The sequence below is a fragment of the Scyliorhinus canicula genome, chromosome 21 (genome assembly GCF_902713615.1).
Source record: "Scyliorhinus canicula chromosome 21, sScyCan1.1, whole genome shotgun sequence".
NCBI lineage: Eukaryota > Metazoa > Chordata > Chondrichthyes > Carcharhiniformes > Scyliorhinidae > Scyliorhinus > Scyliorhinus canicula.
Window position 1 is genome coordinate 709,190 of NC_052166.1, and position 22,179 is coordinate 731,368.

The 22,179-nt window shown below is 57.0% G+C and overlaps 1 protein-coding gene across 1 annotated transcript in view; it reads right to left on the reverse strand.

Annotated features, from left to right (window-relative positions):
* Positions 1 to 20,928, reverse strand: part of LOC119955708 (ER membrane protein complex subunit 3-like) — a 32,131-nt gene extending 11,203 nt beyond the window's left edge. Inside the window, exons 1-6 of the mRNA XM_038782186.1 lie at positions 20,686 to 20,928; positions 18,728 to 18,785; positions 16,639 to 16,732; positions 9,986 to 10,090; positions 9,464 to 9,545; positions 8,366 to 8,445 (exon numbers count right to left, since the gene is read on the reverse strand). Coding sequence (XP_038638114.1) covers positions 8,366 to 8,445; positions 9,464 to 9,545; positions 9,986 to 10,090; positions 16,639 to 16,732; positions 18,728 to 18,785; positions 20,686 to 20,849 — 583 coding nt within the window. The 5' untranslated portion in view covers positions 20,850 to 20,928. The remainder of the gene's footprint in view (positions 1 to 8,365; positions 8,446 to 9,463; positions 9,546 to 9,985; positions 10,091 to 16,638; positions 16,733 to 18,727; positions 18,786 to 20,685) is intronic.
* Positions 20,929 to 22,179: the final 1,251 nt, after the last annotated feature.

The following is a 22,179-nucleotide window of genomic DNA, read 5'->3' on the forward strand; positions in this document are numbered from 1 at the left end:
CGCCGGGTCCCTGCGGAATATCAGGGAGAGAGCGGGATCGCCGGGTCCCTGTGGAATATCAGGGAGAGAGCGGGATCGCCGGGTCCCTGTGGAATATCAGGGAGAGAGAGCGGGATCGCTGGGTCCCTGCGGAATATCAGGGAGAGAGAGCGGGATCGCCGGGTCCCTGCGGAATATCAGGGAGAGAGAGCGGGATCGCCGGGTCCCTGCGGAATATCAGGGAGAGAGAGCGGGATCGCCGGGTCCCTGCGGAATATCAGGGAGAGAGCGGGATCGGCGGGTCCCTGCGGAATATCGGATAGAGCGGGATCGCCGGGTCCCAGCAGAATATCAGGGAGAGAGAGTGGGATCGCCGGGTCCCTGCGGAATATCAGGGAGAGAGAGAGGGATCGCCGGGTCCCTGCGGAATATCAGGGAGAGAGAGCAGGATCGCCGGGTCCCTGCGGAATATCAGGGAGAGAGAGCGGGATCGCCGGGTCCCTGCGGAATATCAGGGAGAGAGAGCGGGATGGCCGGGACACTGCGGAATATCAGGGAGAGAGAGCGGGATCGCCGGGTCCCTGCGGAATATCAGGGAGAGAGAGCGGGATCGCCGGGTCCCTGCGGAATATCAGGGAGAGAGAGCGGGATCGCCGGGTCCCTGCGGAATATCAGGGAGAGAGCGGGAGCGCCGGGGTCCCTGCGGAATATCAGGGAGAGAGAGGGATCGCCGAATCCCTGCGGAATATCAGGGACAGAGAGCGGGATCGCCGGGTCCCTGCGGAATATCAGGGAGAGAGAGGGATCGCCGAATCCCTGCGGAATATCAGGGACAGAGAGCGGGATCGCCGGGTCCCTGCGGAATATCAGGGAGAGAGAGGGATCGCCGGGTCCCTGCGGAATATCAGGGAGAGAGAGCGGGAATGCCGGGTCCCTGCGGAATATCAGGGAGAGATTGTGGGATCGCCGGGTCCCTGCGGAATATAAGGGAGAGAGAGCGGGAATGCCGGGTCCCTGCGCAATATCAGGGAGAGAGTGGGATCGCCGGGTCCCTGCAGAATATCAGGGAGAGAGAGCGGGATCGCCGGGTCCCTGCGGAATATCAGGGAGAGAGAGTGGGATCGCCGGGTCCCTGCGGAATATCAGGGAGAGAGAGAGGGATCGCCGGGTCCCTGCAGAATATCAGGGAGAGAGCGGGATCGCTGGGTCCCTGCGGAATATCAGGGAGAGAGAGTGGGATCGCCGGGTCCCTGCGGAATATCAGGGAGAGAGAGTGGGATCGCTGGGACACTGCGGAATATCGGAGAGAGAGCGGGATCACCGGGTCCCTGCGGAATATCAGGGAGAGAGAGCGGGATCGCCGGGTCCCTGCGGAATATCAGGGACAGAGCGGGATCGCCGGGTCCCTGCGGAATATCAGGGAGAGAGAGTGGGATCGCCGGGTCCCTGCGGAATATCAGGGAGAGAGCGGGATCGCCGGGACACAGCGGAATATCAGGGAGAGAGAGCGGGATCGCCGGGTCCCTGCGGAATATCAGAGAGAGAGCGGGATCGCCGGGTCCCTGCGGAATATCAGGGAGAGAGAGCGGGATCCCCGGGCCCCTGCGGAATATCAGGGAGAGAGAGCGGGATCGCCGGGTCCCTGCGGAATATCAGGGAGAGAGAGCGGGATCGCCGGGTCCCTGCGGAATATCAGGGAGAGAGAGCGGGATCGCCGGGTCCCTGCGGAATATCAGGGAGAGAGAGCGGGATCGCCGGGTCCCTGCGGAATATCAGGGAGTGAGAGCGGGATCGCCGGGTCCCTGCGGAATATCAGGGAGAGAGAGCGGGATCGCCGGGTCCTTGCGGAATATCAGGGAGAGAGAGCGGGATCGCCGGGGCCCTGCGGAATATCAGGGAGAGAGCGGGATCGCCGGGACACTGCGGAATATCAGGGAGAGAGAGTGGGATCGCCGGGTCCCTGCGGAATATCAGGGAGAGAGAGCGGGATCGCCGGGTCCCTGCGGAATATCAGGGAGAGAGCAGGATCGCCGGGACACTGCGGAATATCAGGGAGAGAGAGTGGGATCGCCGGGTCCCTGCGGAATATCAGGGAGAGAGAGCGGGATCGCCGGGTCCCTGCGGAATATCAGGGAGAGAGAGCGGGATCGCCGGGTCCCTGCAGAATATCAGGGAGAGAGAGCGGGATCGCTGGGTGCCTGCGGGATATCAGGGAGAGAGAGAGGGATCGCCGGGTCCCTGCGGAATATCAGAGAGAGCGGGATCACTGTGTCCCTGCGGAATATCAGGGAGAGAGAGGGATCGCCGGAGCCCTGCGGAATATCAGGGATAGAGAGCGGGATCGCCAGTCCCTGCGGAATATCAGGGAGAGAGAGCGGGATCGCCGGGTCCCTGCGGAATATCAGGGAGAGAGAGCGGGATCGCCGGGTCCCTGCGGAATATCAGGGAGAGAGATCGGGATCGCCGGGTCCCTGCGGAATATCAGGGAGAGAGAGCGGGATCGCCGGGTCCCTGCGGAATATCAGGGACAGAGTGGGATCGCCGGGTCCCTGCGGAATATCAGGGAGAGAGCGGGATCGCCGGGTCCCTGCGGAATATCAGGGAGAGAGAGCGGGATCGCCGGGTCCCTGCGGAATATCAGGGAGAGAGAGCGGGAATGCCGGGTCCCTGCGGAATATCAGGGAGAGAGAGTGGGATCGCCGGGTCCCTGCGGAATATCAGGGAGAGAGAGCGGGAATGCCGGGTCCCTGCGCAATATCAGGGAGAGAGAGAGGGATCGCCGGGTCCCTGCAGAATATCAGGGAGAGAGCGGGATCGCTGGGTCCCTGCGGAATATCAGGGAGAGAGAGTGGGATCGCCGGGTCCCTGCGGAATATCAGGGAGAGAGAGTGGGATCGCCGGGACACTGCGGAATATCGGAGAGAGAGCGGGATCACCGGGTCCCTGCGGAATATCAGGGAGAGAGCGGGATCGCCGGGACACTGCGGAATATCAGGGAGAGAGCGGGATCGCCGGGTCCCTGTGGAATATCAGGGAGAGAGCGGGATCGCCAGGTCCCTGTGGAATATCAGGGAGAGAGAGCGGGATCGCCGGGTCCCTGCGGAATATCAGGGAGAGAGAGCGGGATCGCCGGGTCCCTGCGGAATATCAGGGAGAGAGAGCGGGATCGCCGGGTCCCTGCGGAATATCAGGGAGAGAGAGCGGGATCGCCGGGTCCCTGCGGAATATCAGGGAGAGAGCGGGATCGCCGGGTCCCTGCGGAATATCGGATAGAGCGGGATCGCCGGGTCCCTGCGGAATATCAGGGAGAGAGAGTGGGATCGCCGGGTCCCTGCGGAATATCAGGGAGAGAGAGAAGGATCGCCGGGTCCCTGCGGAATATCAGGGAGAGAGAGCGGGATCGCCGGGTCCCTGCGGAATATCAGGGAGAGAGAGCGGGATCGCCGGGTCCCTGCGGAATATCAGGGAGAGAGAGCGGGATCGCCGGGACACTGCGTAATATCAGGGAGAGAGAGCGGGATCGCCGGGTCCCTGCGGAATATCAGGGAGAGAGAGCGGGATCGCCGGGTCCCTGCGGAATATCAGGGAGAGAGCGGGATCGCCGGGTCCCTGCGGAATATCAGGGAGAGAGAGAGTGATCGCCGAATCCCTGCGGAATATCAGGGACAGAGAGCGGGATCGCCGGGTCCCTGCGGAATATCAGGGAGAGAGAGTGGGATCGCCGGGTCCCTGCGGAATATCAGGGAGAGAGAGCGGGAATGCCGGGTCCCTGCGCAATATCAGGGAGAGAGTGGGATCGCCGGGTCCCTGCAGAATATCAGGGAGAGAGAGCGGGATCGCCGGGTCCCTGCGGAATATCAGGGAGAGAGAGTGGGATCGCCGGGTCCCTGCGGAATATCAGGGAGAGAGAGAGGGATCGCCGGGTCCCTGCAGAATATCAGGGAGAGAGCGGGATCGCTGGGTCCCTGCGGAATATCAGGGAGAGAGAGTGGGATCGCCGGGGTCCCTGCGGAATATCAGGGAGAGAGAGTGGGATCGCCGGGACACTGCGGAATATCGGAGAGAGAGCGGGATCACCGGGTCCCTGCGGAATATCAGGGAGAGAGAGCGGGATCGCCGGGTCCCTGCGGAATATCAGGGAGAGAGCGGGATCGCCGGGACACTGCGGAATATCAGGGAGAGAGCGGGATCGCCGGGTCCCTGCGGAATATCAGGGAGAGAGAGCGGGATCGCCGGGTCCCTGCGGAATATCAGGGAGAGAGAGCGGGATCGCCGGGGTCCCTGCGGAATATCAGGGAGAGAGAGCGGGACCCGCCGGGTCCCTGCGGAATATCAGGGAGAGAGAGAGGGATCGCCGGGTCTCTGCGGAATATCAGGGAGAGAGAGAGGGATCGCCGGGTCTCTGCGGAATATCAGGGAGAGAGAGCGTGATCGCCGGGTCCCTGCGGAATATCAGGAGAGAGAGTGAGATCGCCGGGTCCCTGCGGAATATCAGGGAGAGAGCGGGATCGCCGGGTCCCTGCGGAATATCAGGGAGAGAGAGCGGGATCGCCGGGTCCCTGCGGAATATCAGGGAGAGAGAGCGGGATCGCCGGGTCCCTGCGGAATATCAGGGAGAGAGAGCGGGATCGCCGGGTCCCTGCGGAATATCAGGGAGAGAGCGGGATCGCCGGGACACTGCGGAATATCAGGGAGAGAGAGTGGGATCGCCGGGTCCCTGCGGAATATCAGGGAGAGAGAGCTGGATCGCCGGGTCCCTGCTGAATATCAGGGAGAGAGCGGGATCGCCGGGTCCCTGCGGAATATCAGGGAGAGAGAGCGGGATTGCCGGGTCCCTGCGGAATATCAGGGAGAGAGCGGGATCGCCGGGTCCCTGCGGAATATCAGGGAGAGAGAGCGGGATCGCCGGGTCCCTGCGGAATATCAGGGAGAGAGAGCGGGATCGCCGGTTCCCTGCGGAATATCAGGGAGAGAGAGCGGGATCGCTGGGTGCCTGCGGGATATCAGGGAGAGAGAGAGGGATCGCCGGGTCCCTGCGGAATATCGGAGAGAGCGGGATCACTGTGTCCCTGCGGAATATCAGGGAGAGAGAGGGATCGCCAGTCCCTGCGGAATATCAGGGAGAGAGAGCGGGATCGCCGGGGTCCCTGCGGAATATCAGGGAGAGAGAGCGGGATCACTGTGTCCCTGCGGAATATCAGGGAGAGAGAGCGGGATCGCCGGGTCCCTGGGGAATATCAGGGAGAGAGAGCGGGATCGCCGGGTCCCTGCGGAATATCAGGGAGAGAGCGGGATCGCCGGGACACTGCGGAATATCAGGGAGAGAGAGCGGGATCACTGTGTCCCTGCGGAATATCAGGGAGAGAGAGCGGGATCGCTGGGTCCCTGCGGAATATCAGGGAGAGAGCGGGATCGCCGTGTCCCTGCGGAATATCAGGGAGAGAGCGGGATCGCCGTGTCCCTGCGGATATCAGGGAGAGAGAGCGGGATCGCCGGGACACTGCGGAATATCAGGGAGAGAGAGCGGGATCGCCGGGTCCCTGCGGAATATCAGAGAGAGAGCGGGATCGCCGGGTCCCTGCGGAATATCGGATAGAGCGGGATCGCCGGGTCCCTGCGGAATATCAGGGAGAGAGCGGGATCGCCGGGTCCCTGTGGAATATCAGGGAGAGAGCGGGATCGCCGGGTCCCTGTGGAATATCAGGGAGAGAGAGCGGGATCGCTGGGTCCCTGCGGAATATCAGGGAGAGAGAGCGGGATCGCCGGGTCCCTGCGGAATATCAGGGAGAGAGAGCGGGATCGCCGGGTCCCTGCGGAATATCAGGGAGAGAGAGCGGGATCGCGGGTCCCTGCGGAATATCAGGGAGAGAGCGGGATCGGCGGGTCCCTGCGGAATATCGGATAGAGCGGGATCGCCGGGTCCCAGCAGAATATCAGGGAGAGAGAGTGGGATCGCCGGGTCCCTGCGGAATATCAGGGAGAGAGAGAGGGATCGCCGGGTCCCTGCGGAATATCAGGGAGAGAGAGCAGGATCGCCGGGTCCCTGCGGAATATCAGGGAGAGAGAGCGGGATCGCCGGGTCCCTGCGGAATATCAGGGAGAGAGAGCGGGATGGCCGGGACACTGCGGAATATCAGGGAGAGAGAGCGGGATCGCCGGGTCCCTGCGGAATATCAGGGAGAGAGAGCGGGATCGCCGGGTCCCTGCGGAATATCAGGGAGAGAGAGCGGGATCGCCGGGTCCCTGCGGAATATCAGGGAGAGAGCGGGATCGCCGGGTCCCTGCGGAATATCAGGGAGAGAGAGGGATCGCCGAATCCCTGCGGAATATCAGGGACAGAGAGCGGGATCGCCGGGTCCCTGCGGAATATCAGGGAGAGAGAGGGATCGCCGAATCCCTGCGGAATATCAGGGACAGAGAGCGGGATCGCCGGGTCCCTGCGGAATATCAGGGAGAGAGAGGGATCGCCGGGTCCCTGCGGAATATCAGGAGAGAGAGCGGGAATGCCGGGTCCCTGCGGAATATCAGGGAGAGATTGTGGGATCGCCGGGTCCCTGCGGAATATAAGGGAGAGAGAGCGGGAATGCCGGGTCCCTGCGCAATATCAGGGAGAGAGTGGGATCGCCGGGTCCCTGCAGAATATCAGGGAGAGAGAGCGGGATCGCCGGGTCCCTGCGGAATATCAGGGAGAGAGAGTGGGATCGCCGGGTCCCTGCGGAATATCAGGGAGAGAGAGAGGGATCGCCGGGTCCCTGCAGAATATCAGGGAGAGAGCGGGATCGCTGGGTCCCTGCGGAATATCAGGGAGAGAGAGTGGGATCGCCGGGTCCCTGCGGAATATCAGGGAGAGAGAGTGGGATCGCTGGGACACTGCGGAATATCGGAGAGAGAGCGGGATCACCGGGTCCCTGCGGAATATCAGGGAGAGAGAGCGGGATCGCCGGGTCCCTGCGGAATATCAGGGAGAGAGCGGGATCGCCGGGTCCCTGCGGAATATCAGGGAGAGAGAGTGGGATCGCCGGGTCCCTGCGGAATATCAGGGAGAGAGCGGGATCGCCGGGACACAGCGGAATATCAGGGAGAGAGAGCGGGATCGCCGGGTCCCTGCGGAATATCAGAGAGAGAGCGGGATCGCCGGGTCCCTGCGGAATATCAGGGAGAGAGAGCGGGATCCCCGGGTCCCTGCGGAATATCAGGGAGAGAGAGCGGGATCGCCGGGTCCCTGCGGAATATCAGGGAGAGAGAGCGGGATCGCCGGGTCCCTGCGGAATATCAGGGAGAGAGAGCGGGATCGCCGGGTCCCTGCGGAATATCAGGGAGAGAGAGCGGGATCGCCGGGTCCCTGCGGAATATCAGGGAGTGAGAGCGGGATCGCCGGGTCCCTGCGGAATATCAGGGAGAGAGAGCGGGATCGCCGGGTCCTTGCGGAATATCAGGGAGAGAGAGCGGGATCGCCGGGGCCCTGCGGAATATCAGGGAGAGAGCGGGATCGCCGGGACACTGCGGAATATCAGGGAGAGAGAGTGGGATCGCCGGGTCCCTGCGGAATATCAGGGAGAGAGAGCGGGATCGCCGGGTCCCTGCGGAATATCAGGGAGAGAGCAGGATCGCCGGGACACTGCGGAATATCAGGGAGAGAGAGTGGGATCGCCGGGTCCCTGCGGAATATCAGGGAGAGAGAGCGGGATCGCCGGGTCCCTGCGGAATATCAGGGAGAGAGAGCGGGATCGCCGGGGTCCCTGCAGAATATCAGGGAGAGAGAGCGGGATCGCTGGGTGCCTGCGGGATATCAGGGAGAGAGAGAGGGATCGCCGGGTCCCTGCGGAATATCAGAGAGAGCGGGATCACTGTGTCCCTGCGGAATATCAGGGAGAGAGAGGGATCGCCGGAGCCCTGCGGAATATCAGGGATAGAGAGCGGGATCGCCAGTCCCTGCGGAATATCAGGGAGAGAGAGCGGGATCGCCGGGTCCCTGCGGAATATCAGGGAGAGAGAGCGGGATCGCCGGGTCCCTGCGGAATATCAGGGAGAGAGATCGGGATCGCCGGGTCCCTGCGGAATATCAGGGAGAGAGAGCGGGATCGCCGGGTCCCTGCGGAATATCAGGGACAGAGTGGGATCGCCGGGTCCCTGCGGAATATCAGGGAGAGAGCGGGATCGCCGGGTCCCTGCGGAATATCAGGGAGAGAGACTGGGATCGCCGGGTCCCTGCGGAATATCAGGGAGAGAGACTGGGATCGCCGGGTCCCTGCGGAATATCAGGGAGAGAGAGCGGGATCGCCGGGTCCCTGCGGAATATCAGGGAGAGAGAGCGGGATCGCCGGGTCCCTGCGGAATATCAGGGAGAGAGAGTGGGATTGCCGGGTCCCTGCGGAAGCTAACTCACCATTATCGTGACCCAGGATTAGTGAATACAAACTCCGCAGACCAAACACGTTGAGGAAATACCACGAGGCTGAACTGACCCTGTGGACAGACAGAAAGGATGCGGAGATCAGTGACGGGAGAGCCCGGTGATCCCGACGCCCCCGCCCGCTCCCCCCCCCGCCCCGAGACGGAACTCTCCCTCCCGGCTTCACTATCGGCAGCTGGAGACGGATATCTCCCCAATCCCCCACCACCTTACCCCACCAGGAAGTCCCCACAGCCCCTCCACCAACCTGGCACTTTATCCGGACTGAGCACTGTTGTATTGTAGAAAACGCAGGAGCCAATGTGCGAACGGCAAGATCCCAGGAACAAGGGGCAGCATGGTGGCACAGTGGGTTAGCGCTGCTGCCTCACGGCCCCGAGGTCCCAGGTTCGATCCCGGCTCTGGGTCACTGTCCGTGTGGAGTTTGCACATTCTCCCCGTGTCTGCGTGGGTTTCGCCCCCACACAACCCAAAGACGTGCAGAGTAGGTGGATTGGCCACACTAACTTGCCCCTTAATTGGGAATACATAATTGGGTACTCTAAAATTTATTTTTTAAATCCTTGGAACAACAGCCTGATACTGACCCAGAGTGGCTGCTTTTAAGTGATCTTGGTTGAGCAATAATTATTAGCCCCGGGACAGTGGGGAGAGCTCCCTGACACTCAGCTTCCAACAGCAACTGTGGAAACGTCTATACCCCTATCGTTCAATGTCTCATACCGAAGGACGGACTATCCCAGACTCGAGAGGGGCTGAATGGACCTCCTCCTGTTCCTGTGTCACAGGCTGGAGAGGGGCTGAATGGCCTCCTCCCGTTCCTGTGTCACAGGCTGGAGGGGCTGAATGGCTCCTCCTGTTCCTGTGTCACAGGCTGGAGAGGGGCTGAATGGCCTCCTGTTCCTGTGTAACAGGCTGGAGAGGGGCTGAATGGCCTACGGTTCCTGTGTCACAGGCTGGAGAGGGGCTGAATGGCCTCCTGTTCCTGTGTAACAGGCTGGAGAGGGGCTGAATGGCCTCCTGATGTACCTTAGCGTTACCGAGCTGTGTGTGAACAGATGGGACACTCACCAGGAGGCGTCCAGTGAGACCAATTCGATGCCGCGCTGCAACATGGGCTTAAAGCGGAGCGTCAGCGGGAAGGGAACCTTTGCTGTGGAGAAACAGGAAGAGAAGGAGACTGATGTGGCTAGAACCAAGCAAAATATCATTCTCACTGACGCACACTCACACAGACACACTCCCTCCACATGAACTGAAGTCCCCCCCCCGGACCGTTCCGGGTATATCCCCTCCCCCCCCCCCCCCCGGACCGTTCCGGGTATATCCCCTCCCCCCCCCCCCGCGGACCGTTCCGGGTATATCCCCTCCCCTTCCCTCCCTCTCCAAGGCACTGACATTCTTTCTCCAGTGGTGTGTCTCCGATTTGGGTCAGGGTTATGCCAGCCAGGATCCCTCTCTCCTATGGAAACCGCTGCAGCACGAGGACACTGCCACATACACACACACACCCTTACCCGCCATCACCTCTGTCCCAGGAACCAGCACAGCTCTGCACCAGTTCCCAGCTAACCCTACCCCGCGCAGGCTTACCGGTGACGAAGCCGGAGAAGGCCCAGTTAATCCAACCGCCAATCAGGATCATGGGGAGCACGTTGGTCAGATTCCCTTTCATCATATCAGTCAGCATGCTGGGGTCTGAAAGGAAATGTGGAGATCAGACTGCAGGGAAACATGGCCACTGTCCTACCAGTACTGTACCCCAGTGTTATACAGTGACAGACCCGTCCCCACCAGTACTGTACCCCAGTGTTATACAGTGACAGACCCTGTCCCCACCAGTACTGTACCCCAGTGTTATACAGTGACAGACCCTGTCCCCACCAGTACTGTACCCCAGTGTTATACAGTGACAGACCCGTCCCCACCAGTACTGTACCCCAGTGTTATACAGTGACAGACCCGTCCCCATCAGTACTGTACCCCAGTGTTATACAGTGACAGACCCGTCCCCACCAGTACTGTACCCCAGTGTTATACAGAGACAGACCCTTCCCCACCAGTACTGTACCCCAGTGTTATACAGTGACAGACCCGTCCCCACCAGTACTGTACCCCAGTGTTATACAGTGACAGACCCATACCCACCAGTACCGTACCCCAGTGTTATACAGTGACAGACCCCTCCCCACCAGTACTGTACCCCAGGGTTATACAGTGACAGACCCCTCCCCACCAGTACTGTACCCCAGTGTTATACAGTGACAGACCCGTCCCCACCAGTACTGTACCCCAGAGTTATACAGCGACAGACCCATCCCGACCAGTACTGTACCCCAGTGTTATACAGCGACAGACCCATCCCGACCAGTACTGTACCCCAGTGTTATACAGCGACAGACCCATCCCCGACCAGTACTGTACCCAGTGTTATACAGAGACAGACCTGTCCCCACCAGTACTGTACCCCAGTGTTATAAGAACATAAGAACATAAGAACTAGGAGCAGGAGTAGGCCATCTGGCCCCTCGAGCCTGCTCCGCCATTCAATTAGATCATGGCTGATCTTTTGTGGACTCAGCTCCACTTTCCGGCCCGAACACCATAACCCTTAATCCCTTTATTCTTCAAAAAACTATCTATCTTTACCTTAAAAACATGTAATGAAGGAGCCTCAACTGCTTCACTGGGCAAGGAATTCCATAGATTCACAACCCTTTGGGTGAAGAAGTTCCTCCTAAACTCAGTCCTAAATCTACTTCCCCTTATTTTGAGGCTATGCCCCCTAGTTCTTCTGTCACCCGCCAGTGGAAACAACCTGCCCGCACCTATCCTATCTATTCCCTTCATAATTTTAAATGTTTCTATAAGATCCCCCTCATCCTTCTAAATTCCAACGAGTACAGTCCCAGTCTACTCAACCTCTCCTCATAATCCAACCCCTTCAGCTCTGTGATTAACCTAGTGAATCTCCTCTGCACACCCTCCAGTGCCAGTACGTCCTTTCTCAAGTAAGGAGACCAAACTGAACACAATACTCCAGGTGTGGCCGCACTAACACCTTATACAATTGCAACATAACCTCCCTAGTCTTAAACTCCATCCCTCTAGCAATGAAGGACAAAATTCCATTTGCCTTCTTAATCACCTGTTGCACTTGTAAACCAACCTTCTGTGACTCATGCACTAGCACACCCAAGTCTCTCTGAACAGCGGCATGCTTTAATATTTTATCGTTTAAATAATAATCCCGTTTGCTGTTATTCCTACCAAATGGATAACCTCACATTTGTCAACATTGTATTCCATCTGCCAGACCCGAGCCCATTCACTTAACCTATCCAAATCCCTCTGCAGACTTCCAGTATCCTCTGCACTTTTCGCTTTACCACTCATCTTAGTGTCATCTGCAAACTTGGACACATTGCCCTTGGTCCCCAACTCCAAATCATCAATGTAAATTGTGAACAATTGTGGGCCCAACACGGATCCCTGAGGGACACCACTAGCTACTGATTGCCACCAGAGAAACACCCATTTATCCCAACTCTTGCTTTCTATTAATTAACCAATCCTCTATCCATGCTACTACTTTACCCTTAATGCCATGCATCTTTATCTTATGCAGCAACCTTTTGTGTGGCACCTTGTCAAAGGCTTTCTGGAAATCCAGATATACCACATCCATCGGCTCCCCGTTATCTACTGCACTGGTAATGTCCTCAAAAAATTCCACTAAATTAGTTAGGCATGACCTGCCTTTAACGAACCCATGCTGCGTCTGCCCAATGGGACAATTTCTATCCAGATGCCTCGCAATTTCTTCCTTGATGATAGATTCCAGCATCTTCCCTATTACCGAAGTTAAACTCACTGGCCTATAATTTCCTGCTTTCTGCCTACCTCCTTTTTTAAACAATGGCATCACGTTTGCTAATTTCCAATCCACCGGGACCACCCCAGAGTCTAGTGAATTTCGGTAAATTATCACTAGTGCATCTGCAATTTCCCTAGCCATCTCTTTTAGTACTCTGGGATGCATTCCATCAGGGCCAGGAGACTTGTCTACCTTTAGCCCCATTAGCTTGCCCATCACTCCCTCCTTAGTGATAACAATCCTCTCAAGGTCCTCACCTGTCATAGCCTCATTTCTATCAGTCGCTGGCATGTTATTTGTGTCTTCCACTGTGAAGACCGACCCAAAAAACCTGTTCAGTTCCTCAGCCATTTCCTCATTTCCCATTATTAAAACTCCCTTCTCATCCTCCAAAGGACCAATATTTACCTTAGCCACTCTTTTTTGTCTTATATATTTGTAAAAACTTTTACTGTCTGTTTTTATATTCTGAGAAAGTTTACTCTCATACTCTATCTTACTCTTCTTTATAGCTTTTTTAGTAGCTTTCTGTTGCCCCCTAAAGATTTCCCAGTCCTCTAATCTCCCAGCACTCTTTGCCACTTTATATGCTTTTTCCTTCAATTTGATACTCTCCCTTATTTCCTTAGATATCCACGGTCGATTTTTCCTCTTTCTTCCGTCCTTCCTTTTTGTTGGTATAAACCTTTGCTGAGCACTGTGAAAAATCGCTTGGAAGGTTCTCCACTGTTCCTCAACTGTTCCACCATAAAGTCTTAGCTCCCAGTCTACCTTAGCTAGTTCTTCTCTCATCACCTTGTAATCTCCTTTGTTTAAACACAAAACACTAGTATTTGATTTTACTTTCTCACCCTCCATCTGTATTTTAAATTCCACCATATTGTGATCGCTCCTTCCGAGAGGATCCCTAACTATGAGATCATGAATCAATCCTGTCGCAGACCCGTCCCCACCAGTACTGTACCCCAGTGTTATACAGTGACAGACCCGTCCCCACCAGTACTGTACCCCAGTGTTATATAGTGACAGACCCGTCCCCACCAGTACTGTACCCCAGAGTTATACAGAGACAGACCCGTCCCCATCAGTACTGTACCCCAGTGTTATACAGTGACAGACCCATCCCCACCAGTACTGTTACCCCAGTGTTATACAGTGACAGACCCGTCCCCACCAGTACTGTACCCCAGTGTTATACAGTGACAGACCCATCCCCACCAGTACTGTTACCCCAGTGTTATACAGAGACAGACCCGTCCCCACCAATACTGTACCCCAGTGTTATACAGTGACAGACCCATCCCCACCAGTACTGTACCCCAGTGTTATACAGTGACAGACCCATCCCCACCAGTACTGTTACCCCAGTGTTATACAGTGACAGACCCGTCCTCACCAATACTGTACCCCAGTGTTATACAGTGACAGACCCGTCCCCACCAGTACTGTACCCCAGAGTTATACAGTGACAGACCCCTCTCCACCAGTACTGTTACCCCAGTGTTATACAGTGACAGACCCTCCCCACCAGTACCGTACCCCAGTGTTATACAGTGACAGACCCTCCCCACCAGTACTGTACCCCAGTGTTATACAGTGACAGACCCATCCCCACCAGTACTGTACCCCAGTGTTATACAGTGACAGATCCATCCCCACCAGTACCGTACCCCAGTGTTATACAGTGACAGACCCGTCCCCACCAGTACCGTACCCCAGTGTTATACAGTGACAGACCCGTCCCCACCAGTACTGCACCCCAGTGTTATACAGTGACAGACCCGTCCCCACCAGTACTGTATCCCAGTGTTATACAGCGACAGACCCATCCCCACCAGTACCGTACCCCAGTGTTATACAATGACAGACCCTCCCCACCAGTACTGTACCCCACTGTTGTAGTGACAGACCCATCCCCACCAGCACTGTACCCCAGTGTTATACAGTGACCGACCCGTCCCCACCAGTACTGTACCCCAGTGTTATACAGTGACAGACCCATCCCCACCAGTACTGTACCCCAGTGTTATACAGTGACAGACCCATCCCCACCAGTACTGTACCCCAGTGTTATACAGTGACAGACCCATCCCCACCAGTACTGTACCCCAGTGTTATACAGTGACAGACCCGTTCCCACCAGTACTGTATCCCAGTGTTATACAGTGACAGACCCGTCCCCACCAGTACTGTACCCCAGTGTTATACAGTGACAGACCCGTCCCCACCAGTACTGTACCCCAGTGTTATACAGTGACAGACCCGTCCCCACCAGTACTGTACCCCAGTGTTATACAGTGACAGACCCATCCCCACCAGTACTGTGCCTTAGTGTTATACAGTGACAGACCCGTCCCCACCAGTACTGTACCCCAGTGTTATATAGTGACAGACCCGTCCCCACCAGTACTGTACCCCAGAGTTATACAGAGACAGACCCGTCCCCACCAGTACTGTACCCCAGTGTTATACAGTGACAGACCCATCCCCACCAGTACTGTTACCCCAGTGTTATACAGTGACAGACCCGTCCTCACCAATACTGTACCCCAGTGTTATACAGTGACAGACCCATCCCCACCAGTACTGTACCCCAGTGTTATACAGTGACAGACCCATCCCCACCAGTACTGTACCCCAGTGTTATACAGTGACAGACCCTCCCCACCAGTACTGTACCCCAGTGTTATACAGTGACAGACCCGTCCCCACCAGTACTGTACCCCAGTGTTATACAGTGACAGACCCGTCCCCACCAGTACTGTACCCCAGTGTTATACAGTGACAGACCCGTCCCCACCAGTACTGTGCCCCAGTGTTATTCAGTGACAGACCCGTCCCCACCAGTACTGTACCCCAGTGTTATATAGTGACAGACCCGTCCCCACCAGTACTGTACCCCAGAGTTATACAGAGACAGACCCGTCCCCACCAGTACTGTACCCCAGTGTTATACAGTGACAGACCCATCCCCACCAGTACTGTTACCCCAGTGTTATACAGTGACAGACCCGTCCTCACCAATACTGTACCCCAGTGTTATACAGTGACAGACCCATCCCCACCAGTACTGTACCCCAGTGTTATACAGTGACAGACCCATCCCCACCAGTACTGTACCCCAGAGTTATACAGTGACAGACCCCTCCCCACCAGTACTGTTACCCCAGTGTTATACAGTGACAGACCCTCCCCACCAGTACCGTACCCCAGTGTTATACAGTGACAGACCCTCCCCACCAGTACTGTACCCCAGTGTTATACAGTGACAGACCCATCCCCACCAGTACTGTACCCCAGTGTTATAGTGACAGACCCATCCCCACCAGTACCGTACCCCAGTGTTATAGTGACAGACCCATCCCCACCAGTACTGTACCCCAGTGTTATACAGTGACAGACCCGTCCCCACCAGTACTGTACCCCAGTGTTATACAGCGACAGACCCGTCCCCACCAGTACTGTATCCCAGTGTTATACAGCGACAGACCCGTCCCCACCAGTACCGTACCCCAGTGTTATACAGGGACAGACCCATCCCCACCAGTACTGTATCCCAGTGTTATACAGCGACAGACCCGTCCCCACCAGTACCGTACCCCAGTTTATACAGGGACAGACCCATCCCCACCAGTACTGTACCCCAGTGTTATACAGTGACAGACCCATCCCCACCAGTACCGTACCCCAGTGTTATACAGTGACAGACCCATCCCCACGAGTACTGTACCCCAGTGTTATACAGTGACAGACCCATCCCCACCAGTACTGTACCCCAGTGTTATACAGTGACAGACCCATCCCCACCAGTACTGTACCCCAGTGTTATACAGTGACAGACCCATCCCCACCAGTACTGTACCCCAGTGTTATACAGTGACAGACCCGTCCCCACCAGTACTGTACCCCAGTGTTATACAGTGACAGACCCATCCCCACCAGTACTGTACCCCAGTGTTATACAGTGACAGACCCGTCCCCACCAGTACTGTACCCCAGTGTTATACAGTGACAGACCCGTCCCCACCAGTACTGTACCCCAGTGTTATACAGTGACAGACCCGTCCCCACCAGTACTGTACCCCAGCATTATACAGTGACAGACCCGTCCCCACCAGTACTGTACCCGTGTTATACAGAGACAGACCCGTCCCCACCAGTACTGTACCCCAGTGTTATACAGTGACAGACCCGTCCCCACCAGTACTGTACCCCAGTGTTATACAGTGACAGACCCATCCCCACCAGTACTGTAACCCAGTGTCGGACCTGTCCACTGAGCTGTACTCCTGTTACTGGGCTGTGTGTCAGCGTTACAGAGTGTTGCTGCCTATTCCAGGTGCTGACACTGGGACGGACGTGACCTTACCCATCATGGGGCTTTTGGGTGCCACCTTTCGTTTCGTCTTCTTGAAGAAGCCGGTTTCTGCATTGTTGAAAAAGTGTTTCCTCATGATGAACGACTGTGGTGTCCGAGGGGAAAGGAAAGAAGACAGTGAGGGTTAGAGAACGCGTTCAAACCGAGAGCTAATCGCCCGGCGAGTGAGTCAGAGGAACACGACTGGACCCTCAGGGGTACCTGGATCTACCGCAGAACCTCAGCTCCGTAACCAGCACCCTCGGCACAGAGCGGGAAGGCTGGGAGATTGGTCTGCACTAGCCCTGCACCCCATAATCCAGTCAAAGCCTCCCACAGATACATACAGTCCAACCCCTACACTCACACACCTCCCTCGTCAGTCACTTACCCGCCTCCTCTTTATCTCCCCATATCCACATATCCTTCTATTCTGTTCTTAAATGGGTCGACACGACTCACCAATTGCCTTGGACTGATGGAATAAATGTGAGAAGTTGCTATTTAATGTTGCAGTAATTTTACTAAACCCTTGTTCACAGACACACCGGCAAGTGTGTCAGCTAAAACTGTGCCTAAGGGGCAAAGTGAGGACCATCATTAATTTTTTTTTTTTTTTTTTTAATTTAGAGTACCCAATTATTTTTTCCAATTAAGGGGCAATTTAGCGTGGCCAATCTACCTACTCTGCACATCTTTGGGTTGTGGGGGTGAAACCCACGCAGACACGGGGAGAACGTGCATACCATCATTAATTTTAACCATTTACCCATCTACAGATAGATGACTAACGGGCATTGTTTTGATTGTTGGAGATTCCCCAAAGCCTGTCCACCATCGACAAGTCAGGAGTGTGATGGAAACTCTCCACTTGCCTGGATGAGTGCGGCTCCAACAACACTCGAGGAGCTCAACACCATCCAGGACAAAGCAGCCCCGCTTGATCGACGCGCTAACCACAAACATTCACTCCCTCCCCCACCGACACACAGTGGCAGCCGTGTGTCCCATCTACAAGATGCACCGCAGGAACTCACCAAGGCTCCTTCGGCAGCACCTTCCAAACCCACGCCCTCCACCATCTAGAAGGACAAGAGCAGCAGATACCTGGGACCCCCACCACCTGGAGGTTCCCCTCCGAGCCCCTCACCATCCCCACTGGGAAATATATCGGCCGTTCCTTCACTGTCGCTGGGGCGAGTCCCACATTCTCCCCACTCCCCGTGGGAGCGAGTCCTACATTCTCCCCACTCCCCATGGGAGCGAGTCCCACATTCTCCCCACTCCCCGTGGGAGCGAGTCCCACATTCTCCCCACTCCCCGTGGGAGCGAATCCCACATTCCCCCCACTCCCCGTGGGAGCGAGTCCCACATTCTCCCCACTCCCTGTGGAGCGAGTCCCACATTCTCCCCACTCCCCGTGGGAGCGAGTCCCACATTCCCCCCACTCCCCGTGGGAGCGGGTTCCACATTCTCCCCAATCCCCGTGGGAGCGGGTCCCACATTCTCCCCACTCCCTGTGGGAGCGAGTCCCACATTCTCCCCAATCGCCGTGGGAGCGGGTCCCACATTCTCTCCACTCCCCGTGGGAGCGAGTCCCACATTCTCTCCACTCCCCGTGGGAGCGAGTCCCAAATTCTCCCCAATCGCCGTGCGAGCGGATCCCACATTCTCTCCACTCCCCATGGGAGCGAGTCCCACATTCTCCCTTCTCCCCGTGGCAGCCAGTCCCACATTCTCCCCACTCCCCGTGGGAGCGAGTCCCACATTCTCCCCAATCCCCGTGGGAGCCAGTCCCACATTCTCCCCTCTCCCCGTGGGAGCGAACCCCACACTCTCTGGGTAAAGACGTTTCACCTGAATTCCCCTGACTGGATTTACTTGCAACCGTCTAATAATGATGACCCCCTAGTTCTAGTCTCTCTATCTCCTCACTCTGGGCTCCAACCTGAACCCATAGAGATGCAGACACCAACAAGTGGAAACAGCTTCTCTATGTCGACCCTATTGAAACCCCCTCCTCTCCCTGATCGGAAACCCCACCCCTCAGGGGGTTCCCCATCCAGGTCGATGACTGTTAACCCGGTAGATCTCGCCTCACCTGCCGAGGGAGATATTTTCCATGTTCCCGTAGACTCCGGCTTCGCCCGAGAACCTGACTGAAATCAGAGAGAGAGAGACAAGATCAGATATCAAACATGGCAGCTGGCTGGGGCACGGATGATGAATGAGCGAAACACACACAACACCAAACACTGTGCCGGATTATATTCTCTGATTGTTCCCTGGAGGATCTCACAGAGCAGGTAGCCACCCCCGAACCTCCTCTATAAAGTGACATTAACCGGGTTATGTTACATTAACCGGTTATCGCTATTGACCAGTTTATATCTTCCACGGTGCGGTGTTGGGGGAGAGGGAGGTTTGCTTCAAGTATTAACTAACTGGGTTACATTCAGCAGCCCGTCCTTGCCGACGTTAACCTGTCTCAAACCTGCTGCAGTTAACTGGGTTTGGCTGAGGTCAACCGGGGTTGGATTAGCCAAGTTAGGTTAACCAGGCCATGTTGAACCTGTCATGAATTTTTTTTTTTTTTTTAAATAATTTTTAGAAAAATATATATCAACAGAACAATAACAATAACAAACACCCCCCGGCACCCGTAACAACACATATAACATACCCACCCACCCCCCCCTCCAACCCAATAAACAACAAAATAAATTAACAATAAGCAAATTAACTTAAACACTATCCCCCTAAACCGCCCCCCCTTCCCCCCCCCCGGGTTGCTGCTGCTGCTGCTGACCCTGTACCCTATCGTTGAGCCAGAAAGTCGAGGAACGGCTGCCACCGCCTAAAGAACCCTTGTACCGACCCCCTCAGGGCGCATTTGACCTTCTCCAGCTTAATGAAACCCGCCATGTCATTGATCCAGATCTCCACGCTTGGGGGCCTCGCATCCTTCCATTGTAGCAAGATCCTTCGCCGGGCTACTAGGGACGCAAAGGCCAGCACACCGGCCTCTTTCGCCTCCTGCACTCCCGGCTCCACCCCAACCCCAAATATCGCGAGTCCCCAGCCTGGCTTGACCCTGGATCCCACCACCCTCGACACCGTCCCCGCCACCCCCTTCCAGAACTCCTCCAGTGCCGGGCATGCCCAGAACATATGGGCATGGTTCGCTGGACTCCCCGAACACCTGTCTTCGCCCCTAAAGAACCTACTCATCCTAGACCCGGACATGTGGGCCCGGTGCAGCACCTTGAACTGGATGAGGCTAAGACTCGCACATGAAGAGGAGGAGTTCACCCTCTCCAGGGCATCCGCCCATGTCCCATCCTCAATCTGCTCCCCCAGCTCCACCTCCCACTTAGCCTTCAGCTCCTCTACCTCCTGCATCACCTGGTAGATGTCAGACACCTTCCTATCTCCGACCCACACCCCCGAAAGCACCCTATCCCTCACCCCCCGCGGGGGCAGCAAAGGGAACCCCACCACCTGCCGCCCAGCAAACCCCTTGACCTGAAGGTACCTGAACATATTCCCCGGGGGGGGGGGGGGGGGGAGCTCAAACATCTCCTCCAGTTCACCAAGGCTCGCAAACCTCCCGTCAATGAACAGGTCTCCCAACTTCCTAATGCCCGCCCTGTGCCACCCCAGGAACCCGCCATCCATGTTCCCTGGGACAAACCGGTGGTTCCCCCGCAGCGAGGCCTCCACCGAGCCCCCCACTTGAACCTGTCATGAATGACACTGACCCGCCTGAGAGCTGCTGACATTGAACAGGTTAAGTTGGATTAACCAAGTTAGACCACATTAACCGGGAGAGATGACCCAGGATGTGTTCAACTGGTCACCCACAATCGGCAGTAACCAGCTCTTAACCGGGTTAGCTGGCATTGTCTGCAGGTTGAGTTACACTGACCAGCCTTGACTGCCATGACCAGGTCGAGTTGCGTTAACCTGGTTAGGCAGCGTGCCGGGTTGCAGTGTTTGATTGTATTAACCGGGTTAATGTTGTGCTGAGGGGGTTAGGGTTAACCGGTTGTTATTAACCTGTCGGAAAGCTGCTCCAGCCGCACTGCCCTCTCCCCCTGCAATAAGCGGCTGAGGTAATGACGGATCAACCCCACGGAGAAGCTGATCAGCACGATGGGGAGGACGACCCACAGCCGGATACTGGAGTCCAGCAGCAGGAGCTCAGCGCCAGGCTTGGCCATCGGGCGAGGGAGGGGGGCGACTAGGCCGCAAAGCCTGGGCCTCGATTAGGGAGTGAGGGAGGGGGGGTGGGACTAGGCCTCAAAGCCTGGGCCTCGATTAGGGAGTGGGGGGGGGGGGGGGGGAACTAGGCCGCAGAGCCTGGACCTCGATTAGGGAGTGAGGGAGAGGGGAATCTAGGCCGCAAAGCCTGGGCCTCGATTAGGGAGTGAGGGAGGGGACTAGGCCGCAGAGCCTGGGCCTAGATTAGGGAGTGAGGGGGGAACTAAGCCACAGAGCCTGGGCCTAGATTAGGGAGTGAGGGGGGGAAATAGGTCGCAGAGCCTGGGCCTCGATTAGGGGATGAGGGGGGACTAGGCCGCAGAGCCTGGGCCTAGATTAGGGAGTGAGGGGGGAAATAGGCCGCAGAGCCTGGGCCTAGATTAGGGAGTGAGGGGGGACTAAGCCGCAGAGCCTGGGCCTAGCTTAGGGAGTGAGGGGGGACTAAGCCGTAGAGCCTGGGCCTAGGTTAGGGAGTGAGGGGGGGGGGGGGGGGGACTAGGCCACAGAGCCTGGGCCTCGATTAGGGGTTGAGGGGGGCTAGGCCACAGAGCCTGGGCCTCGATTAGGGGTTGAGAGGGGCTAGGCCGCAGAGTCTGGGTCTCGATTAGGGAGTGAGAGGGCGGGGGAATCTAGGCTGCAAAGCCTGGGCCTCGATTAGGGAGTGATGTGGGACTAGGCCGCGGAGCCTGGGCCTCGATTAGGGAGTGAGGGAGGGGCGGGAAATCTAGGCTGCAAAGCCTGGGCCTCGATTAGGGGATGAGGGGAACTAGGCCGCGGAGCCTGGGCCTCAATTAGATCGTGATGGAATACTAGGCCGCGGAGCCAGGGCCTCGATTAGTGGACACTCGGCGGCGGTTAAAACCAATAACGGTTTTTTATTCAAATCCTGTGACCTGCGACCCCGGAAGTCGAGGGAAATTTTTTTTGCCGCCTTTTGTTTTGCGCAAAATTTCTAAAAATTTTCTTCAACTTGCGGAAAATTTTTTAATTTGATTTTTCCAGTTGGGGTTTTGAGGGATTTTTATCTTTAATTGTTCCGGGGACCAATCATCTGCTGTTGCCGGGCCGGCGACGACCAATCACCGCCAGGCTGCCCTCCGCTTTCAGCCAATCACACCGGGCCGTGCAAATAAACTAGTTCACGTGGGACATCCCCTGGTCCCGCCCTTCCTCCTGGCCCCGCCCCTTCCTCCTGGCCCCGCCCCTTCCTCCTGGCTTGCCCCCTGAATCACCCGGATGCCCCGCAGCCTGCATCCGGGCCCCGCAGCCTGCATCCGGGCCCCGCCTCCT